At 44.3% G+C, this 22,606-nt stretch overlaps 1 protein-coding gene across 3 annotated transcripts in view; it reads left to right on the top strand.

Moving 5' to 3' along the window:
• Positions 1-4,296: 4,296 nt before the first annotated feature.
• SLC25A12 (solute carrier family 25 member 12) overlaps positions 4,297-22,606 on the top strand; it is a 207,436-nt gene continuing 189,126 nt past the window's right edge. The window contains exons 1-2 of one of the 3 annotated variants that reach the window (XM_029605784.1): positions 4,297-4,445; positions 5,325-5,378. In XM_029605784.1, coding sequence (XP_029461644.1) covers positions 4,434-4,445; positions 5,325-5,378 — 66 coding nt within the window. In that variant the 5' untranslated portion in view covers positions 4,297-4,433. Of the gene's footprint in view, positions 4,521-4,577; positions 4,637-5,324; positions 5,379-22,606 lie in introns of those variants that run through there. The other 2 variants (XM_029605785.1, XM_029605786.1) reach the window with 2 other exon arrangements.

Here is a 22,606-nt window from a genome sequence, read left to right as displayed (position 1 = left end):
GGGTTTGATGGATTCAATATTGTAATCATTCTCTTTCTTGTTTTTTTTTTTGTTTTCCTGTTCTGGTTTTCTTTTACCCCCTCCCTTTTTTCTTACTATGATAGATATGAACTTGGCTGAAAGGTTTTTCCCAGTTCCTTTTCTTTTATTTGCACATATGGTTACATGTACTTTTCTTGTTAGATCTCAATAGAAAATTCAATAAAGAAAAAAAAGAAAAAAGATTTCCAGAGTCTCTGAGCTAAATCCGTAGAGTTCCCAGGTACGTTAGTTATTACAGAACTTGCAGCCACCCAGACAGACCCAGTTGCTAATCAATTTTACCACCACAGCCTGCGATACTGCTAGGACTTCTAACATTTCATATTAACTACTTTGCCATGCATTTTGGCAGCTGCCATATTCATTGTTGAATCTGATGGATACAACACTACGAAAGATGTGCTGTTACGTTGTACTTTCTGTTCTCTCTCCATTTTATCAGCTAAGGATCCTCTGTGCTGCTTATCCTATGCCCTTTTAAACTCCACTATTGTTTTAGCTGCCACCACCCACCCCGGAGGTCATTCCATGCTTCCACCAACTTTTCCATGAAAAATTATTTCCTGATGTTGCTCCTCAGTCTACTCCCTCGGAGCCTCATATCATAATCCCTTGTCCTAGAACTTCTTTCCTTGAAATAAGTTTGCTTCTTGTGTGTATGTGTATATAAAATGTATACTCATGAAGAGAGAGGGAGTATAGTAAAAATCATTCAAATATCTGAAAAGTATAAATAATACACAAGAAACAAATATTTGTATTGGGAAGGAATTTCTAGACCAAGAAGTATTAATAAGAAAGTCATAGGAGGCAGATTCAGGAATAACCTTATGAAATATTTCTTTACAAAAATGGTGTTGAATGCATGGACAGCCTCCCACTGATGGTGGTGGAGGCAAACCCAATAACAGAATTCAAGAATAAGCAGAGAGCATCCTTAGTTGCAAGAATGTGAAGGCAAAGCTGTAGACTTGGTAAGTTCTGTGATATTGCATCAAGAATGATCAGCCCAACTGGGTCTTGCAGTCCTTATCTGCCAACATATTCTGTTTCTATCCATCAGCATTTGAGAAACTGGAATATTCAACAGGATAAGACTGGAAAAAGCCCCAAGTACAAAGGCAGTCACCCACCCGCACAGACACATCAGATTTTACCTTTTGTTCTCTATGGTTTGAGTGTAGGGGTTGTACCACTTTATACTGGTGGTTGTTTCTTGCAGCCAGTGTGCTTCATTTAGGAGGTATCTTAGACTTCCTTATATGTTACCATCTTGCTTATTTATTTATTTATTTATTTATTTAATTTTATATACCGGCAACCGTTTGCACATCGTGCCGGTTCACAAGTAACTTACAACAGAAAGTATATAGGCATAGCCTTTACAGAGAACGGTGTATAACGTAAAACGCAGTAACAGAACAAATAACTAAGTAACTGGGGAGGGATGAGGGGGGGGGGGGGTCGATACAAAGGGGGGGCAGGGGGAGGGTGCAAACAGATACATGGGGATAAAATGTGAATAGGGATTCGAGGAAGAAATATGTACAATGGTTATATACAGAAGTTGTACACTGGATATATATACAGATGTTGTACACTGGTTATATACAGGAGATGTAGGAAACTTTAGAGGGGGAGGGGGTTGGGTGTAGGTTCTGAAAGGGGGGTGTTGGAGAGGAATGATGGTTGGGCTAGCGTGTTAGTTGGTGAAGATGATGAAGAATGGGGGTATGCTTGGAGGAAAAGCCAGGTTTTGAGTTTCTTCTTGAAAGTAGGTGTGGAGGTTTCGGTACGTAGATTAAGAGGCATAGAGTTCCAGAGGGAGGGGCCTGCAAGGGAAAGGGCTCTATTGGTGGTGGAAATGCCTTGTATTTCTGGTGGTGCAGGTTTGCTTTCTGTGCTTGTGGATGTTTCCAGAATTCGGGGGGGGGGGGGGGGCGGGCAGAATTTCTTAGGACACTTGGTGACTTGGGCCCACATCGGTCTATCCAGTATTTTGAGACAGTAATCATCACCCTGTGTAGGTGATCTTTGCACCTTGACTTAAAGGTTGTTTCTTTCATGTTGCGCAGCTTTCCTCTCAGTTTGGGGAGTGGGAGTTGCTGTGGCCATGGTTTGAATTCCCTACAGCATTCTGTCTTGGACAGCACCTATTGCTTTGTATGTGCTGCACCAAAAATCCCAGTTGGGGATGGTACCAGGGCAGTAGAGTGCGGGAGCGCTAGGGGAACCATGTTGATGGGTTGCGGATTCAGAATGGCAATGCCCTGCTTTCCTTTGCTTGCAGCTGGTCGTTGACTTCCATTAGTGGGACTGCTTGTTCTGGTGTTCACTTTGTAGTCTTCTGTTGTACCTGTTTGCAGCTCTTGGAGTTGCCCTTTTTTTACTTGGTCAAGATAGTCAGGCAATGCATGTATTCTTTTGGTTATTTTTACCATGGACTACCCCTATGTTTCTCATTGTGCAAGTGTGGTTCCCCCCACCTCACCCAACTCAATGTGTTTGGCAACAGGTTTTATTGCTTGCTTTTCCCCTTGTGCCTTTAGAATTCGGTCTGGAGCAATTTGTGTGGCGGGATGCACCACATAGGGATAGGTAAGGATAGTGATGGCGCATCCAGGACTATTGGCGGTTGTGATTGTTCAATGGTTGGGTTCTTTTTCTTTGTCTGGGAAGGTTATAATGGGGGGGGGGGGGGGGGTTTGCCCAGTTTCTTGGTTGTTTTGCAGGCATACTGGCATCATTTGGATTTTGGAGCTGGTGGGAGATTTGCAGTTTTAGATGCTTAATGGGCTGAGTTGGTACTGAGCTCTGCTCCCTTCATGCTCCTTTTGCTCTAGAAGGTTGGAGAAGGGGATTGGCTATGCCTCATATTCATGAAACAATGCTGCAGGTTGGTGTTGGGGATCGGGCCTGGAGTGCCATGGCCTCCTCGGAGTCAGCAATACAGTTCTTGTGGTGGTGTGAGTTTGCATCTATTAATATGCAGGAATGTTTGGTGTGGGGGGGGGGGGCTTATTGTAGTGTGGGGCTAGATTAGGGTATCTGGCAGGGCAGAGGTGTTTCAGCCAGTGCTGGGTGGGAGACCTGGTGAAGGGGGCAGTAGGGAGGAACTGAAGGTGTGTCTGGTTGTTGGGTGCTTTCTTGAGCCAGCATTTAGGGGGATTATGTTCACCGATGATTTGTTTATGCTTATAGGTCTGGCTGGTCAGGCTGGGCTAGATGGGGTGGAGATTTCACTCTTTCAGTTTGGTTGGGTGCTTCCTTGGCAACTGGCTTGTCTGTTGTTGTGGATGTGCTTCCTTGGCAACTGGCTGGCTTGGTGTTGTGGGTACTTGGATGGGGGAGTCAGAGGGTTGGCCCAGCTGTTTGATGTGTGGTGGACTTGCATGGCTGCATTTGACGCTATGTAGGGCGAGGGCATGTTTTCTGGGAAGCATTTACCTTTCGTTTGTACAGATCTGAGGCCATTGTAGCTTTATTGTGTGGGAGGTCACCGATTAACTTGATTGTCCGTGCCTGTGACGGAAGACCTGAGCCTATTTATTGGTTGGTACACGGGCATTGCCAAAGTGGAGGTTAATATGTTGATGTTGGAGAGGAGTAACTGCTGATGTGCTGGGGGCTGCACATTGGATATATGGCCAGGAGAAGGCCTTGGGTGGCTATTTCTCATGGGAATTCCCACCCTTGCTGGGTTGTGGTAAGGGAGGGACTCTATTTTTGACAGTGGTATGCCGGAAGAAGTCTTAGGCTCAGGTGGATTGCAGGTGGCCCCCTGCTGGGATGTGGCACGGGGACACCCAGGTTTTAGGGTTGGGGGGAACTGGTTCCTTGTTATGGCTCGGGTCATGTCTTACACAATAAAGCTGCGACCTTACTTACCCAAAGGTGATGTCTTGTTTTTTTGTTATGAGATTTTAAGGGAAATGGAGAATACGGAATGGCCAAGCATCTCGAATCCCCAGGTTATTCAGATGGCTATAAGCTCCCTCCCTTTTATCACTGAGCAGTTGCTCAGGGTCTTTATAAGTGAGCGGCGAACTCATCCGGCGTAACATTTAGGACTTCTTTCCGGAGCCGATTAAGCGCAAATTTATGAAATCACCTACTTAACATTTCGAATAGCGCTACACGATAGAGGCAGCGCTGGAAACCTTTGCTTGGGCACGGGGCACGAGCAGCCGCGCCTTCCTCCGACCCAGTTGGCGTAGCCTGGGCGACCGGGAAAGCGCCCGCCCCTGGTTTTTAAGAAGCGGCGGCGGCGTTGCGGCCGGGAGCGCGAGGCGCCTCGGAGCTTTCCCCGCTGCGGGAGCGCGGAGAGGGCGCGCGGCGCGTCCGTGCGCGGGCACAGCCACAGCCTACCGACAGCCCTCCCGCAGCTCAGCATGGCGGTCAAGGTGACTCTTAACTGGTCGATGATTGCTTAAGAGACTATCTGTGGGGCGCAGCAGCGCGTGGCGTTCGCGTGCTAGGTGGTGAATGTTTAACAGTTCTGGGCGGGATCCGATAAGGTGGGATGCCGGCTGCTAGCTGCAGTGCAGATTAGGGGGCTGTATGCGGCCCTGACGGCTGGCCTGCGGTTTTTAAGGTAGCCGGGCACCGAAATCGGATGCCAGTGGTTTCGTTGTATGCTCATTCATTGCCCGGGCCCCCCCGGCGTCGGAGCCCGAAATGTGTCGTTGCTGCTTTGTTTTCAGAACTCTTTATATGCATATAAAAAAAAAAAAGAAATTGTGGAAAACAGCTGGGCTCGTGAGAATATTTTCTGTAACTTTCCAGCAACAGGGAGAGTAACTGTCTGACACCTTGAGTATGTTATAAGTCGCTTGGAGCTGCAATAGTTATAGGTGAAAGGTGCCACTAATCTATTGCATAGGCATCTTAAAGAGAGAGCTTAGGTCCCTCATTTACCATAGTATTTTTTTTATCAGAGCAACTGATTTGGAGTGGCCATTCTGATTATACTGTTCTGCTGAGTATGTATTTTTGTCCTTATGAACATAGCAGAATTTTAGTGTCAGTATTCTGGAACTCCTCCACGAAGTCTTCTGTCTACAATAGCAGTTCAGTTTTACAGCTATCATTACACTTACCAGGTGGCAAGAGTGTAAAACCATTCTTTATCAATTTGATAAGACATTGCTGGGACTATATAATTTAATAGACACAGCCAGGATGTTGTTATTCTTGGCTAATTTAATCCTTTTGTGCTAAAATAATTAAGGTGAAAAAAATGTATTATTCATCCTAAAATATTTTTCCTCTTGTGTTTGCAGTTGCAGTCCACAAAAAGAGCAGATCCCAATGAATTAAAGAATATATTTCTACAGGTATGTTGCTTTATGTGCTTGATTATATTTTGTTAGTGTTTACATTTCTAGACACTTTTTTGTTACCCTGTTATCAGAGAAAAAGATAATGCAGGACATTTAGTCTCTCATGCAAAGTGCTGTATCTACTTGTTGCCTTCATGTACTGAAATTTCACCATGGTAACTTTCTCGTAAAATCCAGACTTGCTGCTCATCTTGAATTTCTCAGATCTCTAGGGAGTTTTAAAGTTCTGTTGTGCCTGCTGCTAAAATTTTATTTATTTGCTTTTATCTCTGGTAAGAGCCAGTACTAGGTTTAATTAAATATAGGTTGTTGTCTACTGTATTTATTGCTTTCTGTGGGACTGATGTACTAGCCCTTGGGATTTTACATAAGAACATAAGTTTTTCCATACTGGGTCAGACCAAAGGTCCATCAAGCCCAGTATCCTGTTTCCAACAGTGGCAGGATCCCAAAGGTAGATAGATTCTAAGCTGCTTAACCCAAGAATAAGCAGTGGATTTCTGCAACTCTGCCTTAATAATGGTTAATGGACTTTTCCTCCAGGAAACACAGCTACACTAATAGCTTTCACCACATCCTCTGGCAATGAATTCCAGAGCTTAATTATGAGTTGAGTAAAAAAAATAAATTCTCTTATTAGTTTTAAATGTATAACCTACCGTGTTTCCCCGATAGTAAGACACCCCTGATAGTAAGACGTAGTGGGAATTTTAGGGGGGTCGGCTAATGTAAGACGTACCTGTCATTTAAAAAAAAAATTATTTTTAAATACCTGTCAGAGGGCCGCGTGGGTCCAGGCGGCTGGCGGCGGGAGCCGGGTGGTCGTGTGTTAAATCTAGGCCGCGGGCGGGTGGGCGCTTGTTCCAGGCGGCGGCGGGTGGACGCGCGTTAGTTCGAGATGGCCGGCGGGCGGCGGGTGGTCGCGTGTTAAATCTAGGCCGGGTCGCACAGGCGCGCATTCATTCACTGCCGGTGGGGGCTGCCTCGGCAGCCCCCACCGGCAGTGAATGAATGCGCGCACAGGCCCACAGCGCCTGTGCGACCCCTGCGATTCGGCGCTGGGGGCTGCCGGTGGGGGCTGCGGCAGTGAATGAATTCATTCATCCAGGCGGAGGAGCCGGCCTCTTTCGCCGCTGCCGGCTGCTTTCGGCTGCCGCTGCTGGCTGCTTTCGGCACTCAAGGCAGTCACATGCTGTGACGTCACGGCATGTGACTGCCTTGAGCGCCGAAAGCAGCCGGCAGCGGCAGCCGAAAGCAGCCGGCAGCGGCGAAAGCAGCCGGCTCCTCCGCCTGGATGAATGAATTCATTCACTGCCGCAGCCCCCACCGCCGAATCGCAGGGGTCGCACAGGCGCTGTGGGCCTGTGCGCGCATTCATTCACTGCCGGTGGGGGCTGCCGAGGCAGCCCCCACCGGCAGTGAATGAATGCGCGCCTGTGCGACCCGGCCTAGATTTAACACGCGACCACCCGCCGCCCGCCGGCCGTCTCGAACTAACGCGCGTCCACCCGCCCCCCCCCCCCCCCCTGGCCGCCGCCTGGAACAAGCGCCCACCCGCCCGCGGCCTAGATTTAACACGCGACCACCCGGCTCCCGCCGCCAGCCGCCTGGACCCACGCGGCCCTCCGACAGGTATTTAAAAATAATTTTTTTTTGAACACTCAGGTTTTTTTTCCAATATAAGACATACCCTGAAAGTAAGACATAGTGGGACTTTTGGGGGTAAAAAGAAAGTAAGACGCTGTCTTATATTCGGGGAAACACGGTAGTAACTTCATTGTGTGCCCCCTGGTCTTTGTACTTTTCAAAAGAGTAAACAACAGATTAACATTTATTTATTCCGTTCCACTCATCATTTTATAGACCTCTATCATATCCTCTCAGCCGTCTCTTCTCCAAGCTGAAGAGTCCTAACCTCTTTAGCATTTTTTCATAGGGGAATTTTTCCATCCCCTTTATCATTTTGGTCACCTTTCTCTGTACCTTTTCTTAATTTTGCTATATTTTTTTTGAGATGTGGTGACCAGAACTGCATGCATTACTCAAGATGAGGTCGCATCATGGAGCGATAAAGAAGCATTATGATTCTCTGTTTTATTCTCCATTCCTTCTCTAATAATTCCTAGCATTCTTTTGTTTTCTTGGCCGCTGCTGCTGCAACCTAAGCAGAAGATTTCAAAATATTTTCAACGATGACACCTAGATCCTTTTCCTGAGTGGTGACTCCTAATGTGGAATCTTGCATTATGTAGCTATAATTTGGGTTACTATTACCTAAGTGCATCACTTTGCACTTGTCCACATTAAATTACATTTTCCATTTGCATGCCCAGTTGCCCAGTTTTGTAATGTCCTCTTGCAGTTTCTCACAATCCTCTTGCGATTTAACAACTTTGAATCATTTTGTGTCATCTGCAGATTTGATCATCTCAATTGTTGTTCCTATTTCCAGGTCGTTTATAAATATATTAAAAAGTAGTGTTCCCAGAACAGATCCCTGAGGCACTCCACTATTCACCTTTTTCCACTGGGAAAATTTACCATTTAGCCCTACTCTCTGTTTTCTATCTTTCAACCAGTTGGCAATCCACAATAGGACACAGCCCCCTATCCCATGGCTTTTTCACTCCCTAAGAAGTCTCTCATGAGGGACTTTATCAAATGCTTTCTGGAAATCCAGATACACTATATCAGCTGGCTCACCTTTATCCACATGTTTATTTACACCCTCAGAAAAATGTATCAGAGTTGTGATTCAAAACTTCCTTTGGCTAAATCCATGTTGGCTTTGTCCCTTTAAACTATGCTTATCTATATGTTCAGTAATTTTGTTCTTCATGATAGTTTCTACCATTTTGTCTGGCACAGATGTCAGACTCACTGGTTTGTAGTTTCCTGGATCACCCCTTGATCCCTTTTTAAAAATTGGGGTTACATTGGCAACCCGCCAGCCTTCTTGTACCATAGACGATGTTAATGATAGTTTTCAAATTTCCAATAGCAGGTCTGCAATTTTCCATGGGCTAACAGTCCATTTTTCTTGTAGTTTGCTATGGATGATAGTGAGTTCCATAGTAAACTTTCCCAAGTAATTTAATTTTAATTTATGTCTTGTTATATTGCTCTCCCAAGCAATTTAGTGTGGAAATGTCAGCAACAAAAGATAACTATACCCGATTTACTTATTTATTTATTCTTTTGTGAAAATCAGGCCATGCATCCATTTTCTAAAAAATAATTTTTAATAAATACTGTTGCACGTTTCATATAGTTATGAATACTTAATATATTAAGTTTATATACTGTATATATAAGTATAATTATTTTACATTTTTGACCTAACAATTTTCTTCCTCCTCTTTTGTACTATCAGCCATAGAGCTGCCCACGGTTTTTCTCACCCTTTTATTCTTTTTTTTTTTTTCACCTTAGCCCAGCCATCACAGCAACTATCTTCCTCTGACTGAAGGGCACAGACCAGAGTTCCCACCAGAAACTGGCACAACTGTGCCCGTAGGCCAGTCATTAGGTGTTGTAGTTGACCAGTGGCTGGGAGCTCCCTCCCTCCCAGGTGCTTTGAATGCTGCCTCTGCAGCATCCCTGGTCCTTGCTGGTCACAAGAGCAAGAGCTGGGTTAGAAATTGAATCTGGGTCCACTGCCAGGCAGCATCCAGTGTGGCTGCTAAGATGATCAGGCTGGTCCTAATGGATTAATAAGTTGATACGAAGTGACAGTAATTTAAACTGAGCTGCTGTCTATGCTGAAGGAAATAAAGACACATTCATCTGCTTTAGGAGCTCTTTGAGTGACTGTTGGCTTTCCCCCTTGTTCTAGTTTAGAGCAGTTTTTATACTAGAACATGGAGGGGGGGGGGGAGTTGACAGTCACTCAACAGTGTGTGGTTCAGAGAGAGATATCTTCAAAGGATACTGGAAAAACAAGTAAGTTAGAATGTCCTGATAGAAAGGTGGCTGTAAAAGGTGAACCACCCCCAGATGTATTTAAATATGGAGCACACAGGTAAAAATGACTCCAAACTGCCAGTATCATCTGATAATAAGCTGGTTTTGTATGCCTTGAACAATTTACAAATGTTGGAAGTGATTTTCAAAAGGATTAACATTCATAAAATTGGATTTTACTCTTATAAATGCACATTACCAATGTAAGTAGGCTTTTGAAAATTGCTACAATATATGAAATTGAATTGTCCATAAGTTTTACACATGTAAGTGCACTTCATGTGTGTAAATAGCTTGAAAATTGCTATGATAGTACATTAGATTTACACATGTAACTACTTTGAAAATTATCTCTAAAGAGTTAAAAAAAATAGAAATACAAATAAAACTGCTTTAAAATGCCTGTATGCAAATGGAAGTAGCCTGAAAAATAAGACCAGAAAGTTAGAATGTATGGCAATAAAGGAAGATATAGATAAAGTAGGCATCTCTGAGATCTAGTGGAAGGAGGATAACCAATAGGACACTGTAACACTAGGGTGCAAATTATATCGACATGATAGGGCAGATAAAATTTGTGGAGGGGTGGCATTATAGGTTAAGGATGACATAGAGTCAAGCAGGATAAAAGTTTTGTAGGAAACAACCTGCACTCTGGAATCCTTATGGACAGAAATTCCAAGGGTAAAATGGAAGAATATAGTAGTGGGGGATATCTTACTGCCTGCCTGGCCAGAATGAGGAAGCCAACTGCAAAATGTTAATAGAGATTAGACTGGGTAACATTAAATGTCATTGGGTAAATGTCACAGGACATGCAAGGGAGGTAAACTTCCTAGATGCCATCAATGACTGCTTCTTGCAGTATTTGTCATGGAATTAATGAGCGGAGAAATATATTAGATCTAGTTCTCAATGGAATGCAGGACCTATGCAAGAGATAAAGATGGTGAATCTGCTTGGCAACAGTGATCATAATGTAATAAAATTTGACATATTCATTGGAGGCAAATACTAAGGAAAACTACTGCAGAAGCAGTTAACAATAAAAAGAAGACTATGATAAAAATGAGGATTTGTTAGAAAAAAAACTGAAAGGAGCAATATGCAAGATGAAAAACTTACAAGAAGCATGGATGCTTCTTAAAATTACTATCCTTGAGGCCCAGACAAAATGTATTCCATGTATTAAAAAAGAATGAATAAAAAACAAATAACTGCTGGCATGGTTTAATTGAGGTGAAAGAAGCAATTAAATCCAAAAGGGCTTCATTCAAAAAATGGAAAGCAGAACCAAATGAGAAAAATAGAGAAGAACATAAGCACCCCTGCAGTTAGATGTAAAAAAAAAAATAATTAAGCAGGCTAAGAGAGAATTTGAAAAGAAGCTTGCCATAGAAATAAAAAAAACAAGTAATAAAAGCTTTTCTAAAATCATTCTAAGCAAAAAACCTGTGAGGGAGTCAGTTGGGCTGCTAAATGACTGAGGGGGTAAAAGGGGTAGTCAGGGAGTACAAGGAAAAAGCAAAAATAATTAAATGAATTCTTTGCCCCTGTCTTTTCATAGAAAGATGTCTTTGTCATACCCACACCAGAAACATTTTTGGGTGGGTTTTTTTTTTTGCTCTTTATTTATATGAATTTCAAATTACATACATCAAGATAAACTTGAGACAGAAAATCCAGAACCAACACAAAAGAAAAAAAACATACAGGTAATACAAGAAATAATTAATAATCGGCTCTTCAAAACAAGTCCAACATAGAACAATAAGAAGAAATTAACAAATATATTCAAGCAATATAGGCAGAACAACTATTTCCTAGGATTATATATTAAAGAACACAAAGATGATCAAAACATTTATTTATATTCTGTTTTTCGGCACTTCAAAGCAGATTACATTCAGGTACTGTAGGCATTTCCCTATCCCCAAAGGGCTTACAATCTTAAGACTTGATTTACTTAGGCTTTTCTCCCATTCTGTGTCTATGAGAAAAATTCTTAACAAATGAGGCCCTTATAGCTAGATTTATCAAACTGCTGTAAATATTGCATGTGGTAGAAAAAGGGGTGTGTTTTATGTTAATTTCCTAATTATTGCAATAAGGCCCTTATAGTAGTTAGCTATTTATATCTCTATAGGAGGCCCACCTAGTAACTCGAGGGGAGGTTTAGGTAGTAGTGTAGGGGTTAAGGGCCACTTTTACATGCAGAGTGAGACGTACGAACAGAACAGTACACTCTTGTGAAGATTTGATGTCCTTCGGAGTGAGGAAACTCACCCAAAGATGAGATTTGTACAGTGTTCTCTCACCCTAGCTTGATGGACTCTCTACCTGGGTAACATCAAGCTAGGGTGAGAGAACATTGTACAAATCTCATCTTTGGGTGAGTTTCCTCACTCTGAAGGACATCAAATGATCACAAGATTGTACTGTTCTGTTTGTACGTCTCACTCTGCATGTAAAAGTGGCCCTCCTATAGTAGCATAAATAGCTGCTTACTATGATGCCACCCCAGAAGTTCTCTCTCATGCGTTAAGGTGTTTTTCGCATGCAAAGATGCCATAACGTAATTTGATAAATGACCCTGTTAGTTTGTACCTGTGGCGCAAAGGAGGATAAAGTGACTTGGCCAAGGTGACAAGGAGCGGCAGTGGAATTTGAACCCTGGATTTCCCTGGTTCTCAGTCCACTGCTCTAACAACTAGGCTAGTCCTCAACTCAGTTATTCTGACCTAGAGGCCAAAGGCACAGGAGAATTGGACTGAACACTTTTTTCACGAAGGAAAAAAGGAAGTTGGTTAGGCTCAAAAAATACATAAGAAATACCATTATATTTAATAAAACACTTGCAAGGAAACTTCAGAAAACATTGTGCCCTATTGCAAGACCCTGGGCCTCATCAGAAGAAACTGTTTGTTTATTTTGAATCTGCCTAGTTATATCTGGAAAAACCATAACTCCTCATCACAAGAAACAGTACCACATACTCTAAAATAGGTATTGAGAAGTCAGTCTTTATCGGAATCTGAAATAAAAGAAATCAGTAGAGTGAAGGGTTTGGCCGCCACAGTAGAAGTTTCCAATAATACTGTTATATCTAGAGAATTATCAGAAATAGGAGAAAGTTCTTGAAACCCATCCTTAGCTGCTGCTTTTTTAAATGGAGGTAGATAAATTATTCTATAGGTGGTAAAACAGAGTCAGGAACTTTAAGAACCTCCAACGGATATCTTCCAAACATTTCCTTAGCTGACACTATAGGTAAACGAGGGAAATTAATAAAACACAAATTCTTCCTTCTTAGAGAGTTCTCTACATTTTCCAGTTTGTTAGAAAAATAAATACTGTCTTTGAGAAAAGTGTCCTGAAGAGATTTAATCTGAATTACATTAACTTGTAATTGAGAAATCTGCTAAGACATTTCTGTATGAGAACGTTCTAAGGATGAAATATGGTATTCCTAAACATTATTCTTTTCATGCAAGGGAGCTACCTGAGAGATAATGGTGTTCCCCAAGCTCTCAATGGCTTCCCAGATAGACTCCAAAGTAAATTGTTCACGTCTCGCCATCCTGAAGCTCCTGTAACTCTCCTGGGATAAAGTAAAAGAAAAAGACTGTCTAGCTGAAGAAACAGCACCTTCTGTGCCCTCCCTCTGTCAGCAGTATCCCCCAGTCTCCAGAGACATCCAGTCCAGGAATCCTGCCAGCACTGCTTTCCTTGGCATTTCCTGCATCATCAGCCAGTGGCGACTCCTGATGTGGAGTGGAAGTCCTGCTGGCTGCAGGATCCAGGGGAGGTGGGCTAAGCGATGCCAGTGAACCTGGGGGAGATGCAGGCAAACCTTGCCCTCCAGTACTCCCCAACAATGCTCCCATCAGTGGCAAAGGACACCAGAAGGCCGTTCATCAGTCCAAGTAACACAGGAGTAGGCAGAGCAGCAGGGAAAGCTCCAAATCTTACCTTGCTTTTTTGTCCCATAAGTAATAAAAACACCAAAGTAATTGGCGCCGAAAGGATAGGAGCTCACAAACTTAGCTGCTGGCCGCCATCTTGGATCCCCACATACACCCAAGGGGAAACATTTTTTGATGAAGACTCTGAGCAACTAGATGGTATTACTGTGAAACTGGAGGATATAATATCTCAGACTGACAGACTAAAGAATAGCAGATCATCAGGACAAATCACCCCAGAGTTCTGAAGGAACTAAAAAATGAAATTGCAGACCTGTTTCTGGTGATTTGCAACCTATCATTTAAAATAGCCAAGGTACCAGAATAGTGGAGGGTGGCTAATGTGAGGACTCTTTTTAAAAGGCTCCAGGGGTGACCAGGAAACTATGGATTGGTAAGCCTAACATCAGTGCCAAGTATAATGGTCAAAGCTGTTTTTAGAAACAAAATTACTGACCATATAAATACACATTGCTTAATGGGGGAGAGTCAACATGGGTTTTCAAAGGGATGTCTTGCCTTACCAATTTACTAGATTTTTTTTGAGGGTGTAAATACATGTGGACAAAGGTGAGCTGATTGCCATACTGTATTTGGATTTTCAGAAGTCATTTGACAAAGTCCCTCATGAGAGAATCCTCAGGAAATTGGGAGGTCATGAGATTGGAAGTAGTGTCCTATTGTGGATTGATGACTGGATAAAAGATAGTAAACAGGATAGGACAAAATAATTTTCCAAATGGAGAAAGGTCGTTAGTGGAGTGCCACAGGTGTCTGTATTGGGACTTGAGCTATTTAGCATATTCATAAATGATCTGGAGAAGGGACTGATTGTTACGACCCTGCCCGCGGACCCCATGCTGCGAGCAGGCCCTCCACCTACCCGTCACCACTGCCAGAAGCCTTGCTCCCCGGCCGATACCTTTGCAGCCCTAGCACCGCTGCCGGGACTCCCTTCCTTGCAACCCTGGTGTCACCGTCGTCTTCTTTCATCTTCGCGGCCCCGAGCTGCCGCCAGGATCCTCTCTTTGTGGCTGGGAAGCAGCCGCAGATGTCCTCTTCGAGTGGCAGGAAGCCGCCGCTGCCTCCACTCATGCCACCTGAGTGCTGCCGCCGGGAATCCCTTCACGGCAGGAAGCCGCCACTGTAGGCCTCTGCTTCCCCGGACTCCTCTAGGTGCGGGCGTGTGCTTCTTCAGGTTATTTAAAGGGCCAGCAGCGGGAAAAGCCCGTGACCCCAACCGATAACCTCATCAGTCTTTGCCTGGTTCAGCCCTATGTAAGGGCTCTGCTTCATTTCCTTGGGGCCTTCGAATCCTGTCTTCACAGTGGTCTGTGGTCTTCCTTCCGGTCAAGGTCCTCCGTGGTCTTCCAGTGTTTTGATGGCTCTTCGTTCCATGTTCTTGATGTTCCTGGTCTCCTTCGTCATGATGGTCCTGGTCTTGGTCTCATTCCTTGTCGGAGCTCCTTCATCACCTGTTCCTTGTTCCTGATGTTCCGTGTCCAGAGGTTTCATGTTCAGCATTCCTGATGTCCTGTGTTCCAGTCCTGATCCTGGTGTCCTCATCTCTGCCTCTTCATCCAGCTCCCAGGTTCTTTGTTTGTTCACCTTTCCTGGCATGCCACCATCGTAGTCCGTGACCAGTCCATGGGGGGATGTGTAGGGCGCCTCGTGGCACAAGGCCTGCATTCTTAGTAGCGCAAGCCTCCGAAAGGCTCCTGTTTTTAATGCCAAGTTCCTGAGTCTTGAATTCTGAGTCTTGAATCTTGTCCCAGTCTTTGGAGTTCCTTGTGCCTGCTTCCGTCCATGCCCAAGACTCTGCCAGAACCTGCTCCACTTCAGTGTGGTCCGCAACCAGCCACGGGCAGCTGTGTAGGGCGCGCCTTGGTGCAGGCTTCTCCCAAATCTTTGACATGTCCTGGCTTCAAGTTCCACTGTTTTGTCTGGAGTCTGCTTTGCTTTCGGCATGGTCCGTGACCGACCATGGGCAGCTGTGTAGGGCGTGCTGCGATGCAGCACTCACCCAGTACTTTCTCCTGAATCCTTGCCTGAGATCTCCAAGTAACCTGAAACCTTGTCCGAGTCTCCTAGTATCCTGAAACTTTGCCTGAGTCCTCAGAATATCTTGAGTCTACGTCTGAGTCTTCTAAGTTCCTGTCTCGTCTTGTTCCTGCCCTCAGCCTCCGTCTGGCCTCATGCACTCGTCATTCTCAAGCGGCAGGTCCAGAAGGGTTACCGAGTGTCCAGAGGGCTACTTCTGAGACCAGCATAGGTCCAGTGGAGGGCTGAGTCTGCCTTGATCGAGTTCCCGACTTTCCTTGCTTTGTCTTCGGTCCAGCCTTGTCCTTGCTCTGCCCGTGCCTGTACTCGCTCACCTCTCACAGTATGTCTTGGGGCTTCTTCCTGAGCCGTGCTGTGATCCAAGGGCTCACAATCTCCCTTGAGTAAGCAACCGCACCTCCATGCTCTCTACAATGATGAGAGAGGTGATCAAATTTTTCAGATGACACAAAATGTTTTTTGAGTTGTTGAAACAGCAGTGGATTGTAAAGAACTGCAGAAGCATATTGTGAGACTAGGAGACTGGGCTTCTAAATGGCAGATGCAATTTAATGTGGACAAGTGCAAAGTAAAGCATGTAGGGAAAAATAATTCCAACTACAGGTGTACGATGTTGGATTCTGTGTTAGGAGTCACTACCTAGGAAAAGGACTATGGAGTCCTTGTGGACAGTACCTCGAAATCTTTGTCTCAGTGTGCAGTTGTTGAGAACGCGGGTGTTTAGTGTGCCCATGAGCCTCAGCCCGGGCCCAGACCTTCAGGGCCGAGCCAGGGGTTGACGGTGGCTCTGCATGGCTGATGGTCTGACCCTCTGCCAGGCCGGCAAGCTCCCAAGGCCAACATCCGAAGATGTTGCAAGTTGAATGGTCCTCCGACCATTCCGAGCCCTTTCGGACCTGCTGCAAGCAGCATGGAGCAGCAGGCCTGGCCTGAGGTTGAGGGCAGATGGAGACCTTGACACGAAGACAAGACTATGAAGATTGATGCGACGGCATCACATGGCACGAAGACTTGGGTTGATGCGACGGCATCACATGACACGAAGACTTGGGTTGTTGCAACGGCATTACATGACACGAAGACTTGGGTTGAAGATATGACACCAGGACTATTGAAGACGTGACACAAGGAACGATGCAACGGCATCACAGACGAAGACTTGACACCAAGGCTGATGCGAAGACATCACGGACCAGTGGTCGATGCGACGGCATCCTGGACCAGGGTCGATGCAACGACATCAGAGACATGACGCTGAAGTGCAGACATAACGAGGAACTTGGAATCCAGACGAGACGAGAAGTAGGGAAGGCGGACATTGGCACTGTCTCTCAGGGCGCCCTACTCAGGCCACCCGTGGGACTGAGTCGCGGACCACCCTGTCCCACTGCACGCCCTACACAGCCCTTGCAGGCTGGTCATGGACCACGAGGAGACCGGGACAGCGCAGGAAAGATCCAGGACATGACGGCTCGAGAGCGCAGGACTCCAGTCCACCTGCAGGCCACTCCAACCCGGGAAAGATGTCGTCCGAGGGAGTCCGGCCCACAGGACCAGAAGGCTCAGGAGCGTAGAAGACACAGGAACGAACATTCAGGAAGGCAAGAACACCAGGACGTAGAAGATCATCAAGACACCAGGACAAGGACCTCAGGCTATGACGACATGACATGGCATGGCATGACGAGAAGACAAGATGAGATGAGGAGCTCCACAAAGACAGTAGAAGACCTGACGGTGCTCTGGCAGGCAGGAGCCTCCAGAGTGAATTAACTCCGATGCCAGGCGAAAAACGGAGCAGCCCTTTATAGGGCTGAAGCAGGAAGTCCCATTGAAGATGGGGCCAGCACACTTCCTGTGCCTGGCCCTTTAAATTCTGCAGAGAGGTGCGTGTCGGCGCCTAAGGAGAGAGCAGGGAGCTGTGCAGGACCGAGGACAGTGGCGTGCACCGTCGTCATCGCGTACAGACGCTGACAGAGCCTGAGGAGCAGGCCCTGCCATCAGCAGCGGCTCCAGCCACTGCGGGGAGCCCCGGGGGCGGCTCCAGCCACTGGGCCAGCCCGGGGATGCGGTCTTGACGCCGCGAAGATGGGAACAGCGTCAGGAGCAGTCCCGGGCCCCGCGGAAGGCCGGAAAGTCTGCGGCTCTGGCCGCGGTGAAGAGGACGATGCAGGGCGGCTTCTGGGCCGCAGAAAGAACTTCAGTCCGCGGCTCCGGCCACGTGGGAAGGCCCGACAGCGGCATCCTGCCGCATCGGGTGAAGATGCAGCATGAGGTGAGTGTGCCTGCTCGTGGGGAAACCCGCAGGCAGTGCAGTCATAACAGCAGTGGTGGTCAAAAAAGACAAATAGAATGTTGGGGAGTAATTGGAAAGGAATAGATAACAAAACTTAGAATAACTTAATGCCTTTGTGTGACCATACTCTGAGTATTGTGTACAATTCTGATTGCTCCAGCTCAAAAACGACATAGTGGACGTAGAAAAGGTACAAAGAAGGGCGATGAAAATGATAAAAGGGATAGAAAAACTTCCATATGGAGAAAGACTAAACAGATTAGGACTCTAGCTTGGGAAAGAGATGTCAGAGGAAATATGATTTGAAATTTATGAAATCATGAGTGGGCTGGAATGGGTAAATAGGGAATGGTTATTTCCCCTTTTAAACAACACTAGGACTAGGGGACACTCCATGAAACTAGCAAGCGGCAGATGTAAAATAAATCGTAGGAAGTATTTTTTCACTCAGCATAAAATCAAGCTATGGAATCTGTTGCCAGAGGATGTGGTCAAGGCAACGAACGTAGTTGGGGTTCAAAAGAGGATTGGTCAAGTTCAGCCAGTTGGTTTTTCAGGATTTGCTCAATAAATATGTGTTAGATGAATTTGCATGCGTGGGAGACCCAGTCTAGGCAGATTTCTCTTAAGCATATTTATTGTGGATAGCCTGAAAATCCAGCTGGCTGTGGGATCACTAAGACAGGTTTGGGAAGCCCTTTTAGCTATATGCTTGGTTGATGTATATGTGTAAGTATCTAGATGTTACAGTATCTTTCAAACTTTTTTCATTAACAGTTTCTTATAAACAGCATAAAATTGGGATGGTACTTATTTGTGTTTAATCGAAATAATATTTTCTGTCTAATGGCAGAAGAACTGTGCTTGTATGGTACCAATGTACCTTCTTATTCCAGCATGCTAGTTGTGGTATGTACTAGACTGGTATTCTGTACATCCTGTCTTATGTGGTCCTCCTCCTGTTGCTCTTCTTGCTGTGTGTATAAAAGGCAGCTTCAGTGGTTTGTGCTGGTGTGTGCCTGGCAGCTGCTCTGCACATGTGTAGGGTAGATGCCAGGGTGTAGGGGAACTGTGGCTCAGCTGGTGCCATCTTGAATTTATCCCTGAAGACGGCTCAACCTGGGGTAGGGTGGCAGGGTCATAGAGACTATGAGAGATGGCAGAGAGGGATAGGTGTCTCGGGTCCTGACGCAGGGCTGGGGTTCAGGATTTTTTTCTTGTGAAAGCTAGGAGGGAGGGGGATTATATTGGCATGGGTGTCAGGCCTGTTAATGTTCCCATCTTTTTATGATGGACTTTCTTACCAATGTGTTCAGAATTCCTGTAACACAAGGCCAGTCAGAGACCGGCAAAAGGAATGAGCAAGAATCCAGTCTGCTAAGACTTAATTCATAAAGAGTTTATTCTTATTTTTTGCCCTTAGAGGAAATAAAACATTTCTAAATGAGGCCCAGTGACTCTGTAGAGAGAATAAAGACTGTCAAATGCTGTTAGGTAGAACTATTTAGCTTTAACCCATTTAATTTTGTGTATATATATATATATTTCAATTTTGCATTTGGCTCCTTCAGTTGAATGCAAGCAAGATTCACATAAACCTTCGATAACAATATTCAAAACACAAACTTACTGGTGCAATAGTTTGTTTTTTTTCAAAACCTTTTAACATTTTTTAATTATTCAAATTACCCCATGATGCTAGTCTTATAGCACTGTTTTTAAGAAAGGGCAAACCTCGGTCAGTACACACAGAGAAACTTGTGATTTCAGTATTTCACAACTTTTGAGTTTTAGCTGCTATCATGGGGAAAAAACCCCCTTTCCATTTTAAATCATTCATTCCGTGCCTGCAGGCCTGGATTTAGACATAGGGAGCATGGTGCCAGATTTTGAAGGCACTGAATACCTGGACTGAAGGGAAACCTGCTCCTTCCTGCTTTAGAGCTGTGCACTGGTGGCATCACTATGGCCCAAGAACCCCACCACCACTTTCCAGTCTCCAAGAGTGAACCTCTTATCCTCATTCTCCAGTCCTGCCCGTGGGCACCAAAATCTCAAATATGGCCCCACATGCTTGTCAATAGTAATTTTTTCACAGTCCAAAATCTAATCGTTGTAAATAAAGTGCAGCACTTATCTAAAAAGCTGCTGAAGCAGATGCAAGTTGAGTCTGTGAACTCAAATATCTTGTGCATTGAGCCCTGAAGCAGCTGTGGAGTAGCAAAATGTGGCCCATGTTGGCTTTTCAGATAAGTACTGCACCTTATTTACAGCAGTTAGATTCTGAACTATGCAAAAGTGACTATCGACAAGTACAGAGCGAATGAGTTTAAAATGGAAAGTTGTGAAATACTGAGAAACTTGTGCTTTCAATGTGGGCTGTCTGAGATTTTCCCTTTCTTAAAACTAGTGCAGTTTTAAGAAAGGGAAATACCCAGTGATACCCATCTTGGGTATCACCGGGTATTTTGAATAACTAAAAATTTTAAAATTGTTGAAAAAATTGTTGAACCAGTTGGTTTCTTCTTTGAATACCGTTATTGATTTAGTCACTGGTTAAAGTTTTTGCATTGTTTGTTTTTTGGTGATTCACATAAAGCTGGCCATCAGTTGCACCAAAGTGATGAAAACATGTATGTTGAAGTGATGGCAAGACTAAGCTTATTAGTAACATAGGGGTGGATTTATCAAAATGTGGTAAGTACCGCATGCGATAGCAAAAGGGGTGTGTTTTATGCTAATATAGCATTTATCGCAATTTGCGCTAATTACCTGTGCGAAGAGCTAAGTTAGCGCAAATTGCGATACCATTTTCAGATTCTGCGATAAGTGCCAGACCTGTTGTATTTCCTGCATTCAACCACCAGGGGACCATTGTTAATGGTCCTAGACGAGAGAGAGAGAGCCGGGCCATAATGTCATGGCCCATAGGTACCCAGGTAGAGAGTCCATCAAGCTAGGTTGAGAGAACATTGCCCAAATCTCATCTTGGAGTGAGTTTCCTCACTCCAAGACTGCACACAGAAAACATCTAATTATTGACTTGAATTTTATTTGTGTGGCACAGTTTTGGAAACCTTTTTCAGAAGAGGACATGCAGAATGAAGTTCTTTTTCAAATCCTACAGTTTGGACCTTGGTATAGTACTTGGTATAGTAGAGCAGGTTCTCCTCTTGCAGGATGGGCTATAGCTGTCCAGTTTTGTTTCACTTCTGTTGCAGTCTGGGATTTGTAGTTCAGGTTTGCCTAAGTATAGCCAAGATTACAAGTTCCTGCAAGTGGTGGAATGACAGCTGAAAAAAGTTGACTTGTCTGAGCCTGCTCCTGGCTACCTCCCAGCTCTGGAGACACAGCTGAAATGTTTACAAGTTAAGACTACATGACAACTATGATTTCAATAACTCCTTATTGCATTTTATTTGAAAGCTGTTTAAATGAATAATGATTGCTGATCTCTTTTTGGATTTGGCATTTTTAGTGATGTTGGGGATACAGTCTGTCTTATAGTTTTTTCCAGTTCCAAAGATGTCACATGTGAATCTAACCAGTGTGTTGGTTTGACTGATAGCCTGAAGATATTTGTTTTCCCGTCCACAGAAAACATTTTAGTGTTTGGCTTAATTATCAGCTTTAGTGATTTTTTTTTAAGTGTAGACAAAATTTATGACTGAAATGAAAGCTTTTGGTTTAATCTGTCTTTAACAACTATTTTTTCCTACCATGTAATATTTTATCTTTTAGCAAATATTAATGATAGATTGCTTTTATTTTTAAGGTCAGACTTCTGTTCAAATAGAGACCAAATAGGATGTTGCCCCTATTATGTGGAATGCTTTGCCAAAAGAATTATGCTTGTGCTCTTATCTGGTCCAGTTTAAGAAAGCATTAACAACTTGTCTTTTTGTTTTAACCTTTCCTAACTTTCAGCTTTCCTTAGATTGATAGACTTGGGTGAGGGAAAATTGTCATCCTTAATGGCAACACCTGTTGCTTGGATTTAGAGGCCATGAGACAGCGGCAGGAAGGAGCCCTGATGCATGGTTCCCGGCTGCAGTGACCACACTACAAACAAACAGTGGGAGGGTAGGCCTGACAGTTTTAAATATAAATAAGAAAATTCCTGGTTAGTTGCAAATTAAGATTTATGATCTCGGAATCCCAACCTTGTGCAGTTAGATTAGGAGCTTGAGGTAATATATCCCATGTGCCAGGAAACAGCTCTCCCTATAAGGTGGTTGATTCTGTTCAGATTTGCTGGTTAATGAGCAGTAGTGTTTCCATATCTGGTGCATCGTGGGATTTCGGTGGCCAGCAGCAATGTGAAGTAAAACCTCACAATGAGCCTTGTCCTCATGGCAGACGGCAATGGTAGATATAATTGAATGGTGAATAAATTGTACTCTGAAATTTACCATTGAAATTCAACTTTTAAGTTATCTGTCTAATATGTGTTACTATATTAAACATGAACAAGCATTTGTATTTGTTTCTGCTGCATAGAATCCCTTACTATAACTATATGTGCAACACAGAGTTTGTGGAAACAGATTTTGTAATTTTAATCTACAAAATGAGAGATAAATAAAGGGCATGTTTTATGTAAAGCTGTTTTGATAAAACCTTTCCACTTTCATATCTTCCTGCTGCACCAGTCCAGTCCCAACAAGTGGGTTATATCCCTCTATCAGCAGATGGAAGCAGAACAAACTGATTTCTCTAGTGACATCATGCCACAATGTATAGGTAGTGCAGTACAGTGAGAACCAAGTAATCTCTGCCTACAGGAGATGTTAAGATGACTGATGGTAGAGCAGGATTTTTTGGAATGCTGTTTTGGGCTAGGCTGCTGGTGCACCAATCTATGCAAGCCCTTACAGGAGTTGCCAGTCCCAGAGGGGACTAGGTCGAGCCTGGGGAAGTGAAAATAAACTAATTTT

The sequence above is a fragment of the Rhinatrema bivittatum genome, chromosome 6, assembly GCF_901001135.1.
Source record: "Rhinatrema bivittatum chromosome 6, aRhiBiv1.1, whole genome shotgun sequence".
Lineage (NCBI taxonomy): Eukaryota > Metazoa > Chordata > Amphibia > Gymnophiona > Rhinatrematidae > Rhinatrema > Rhinatrema bivittatum.
This window is presented reverse-complemented; position numbering and strand designations above follow the sequence as displayed.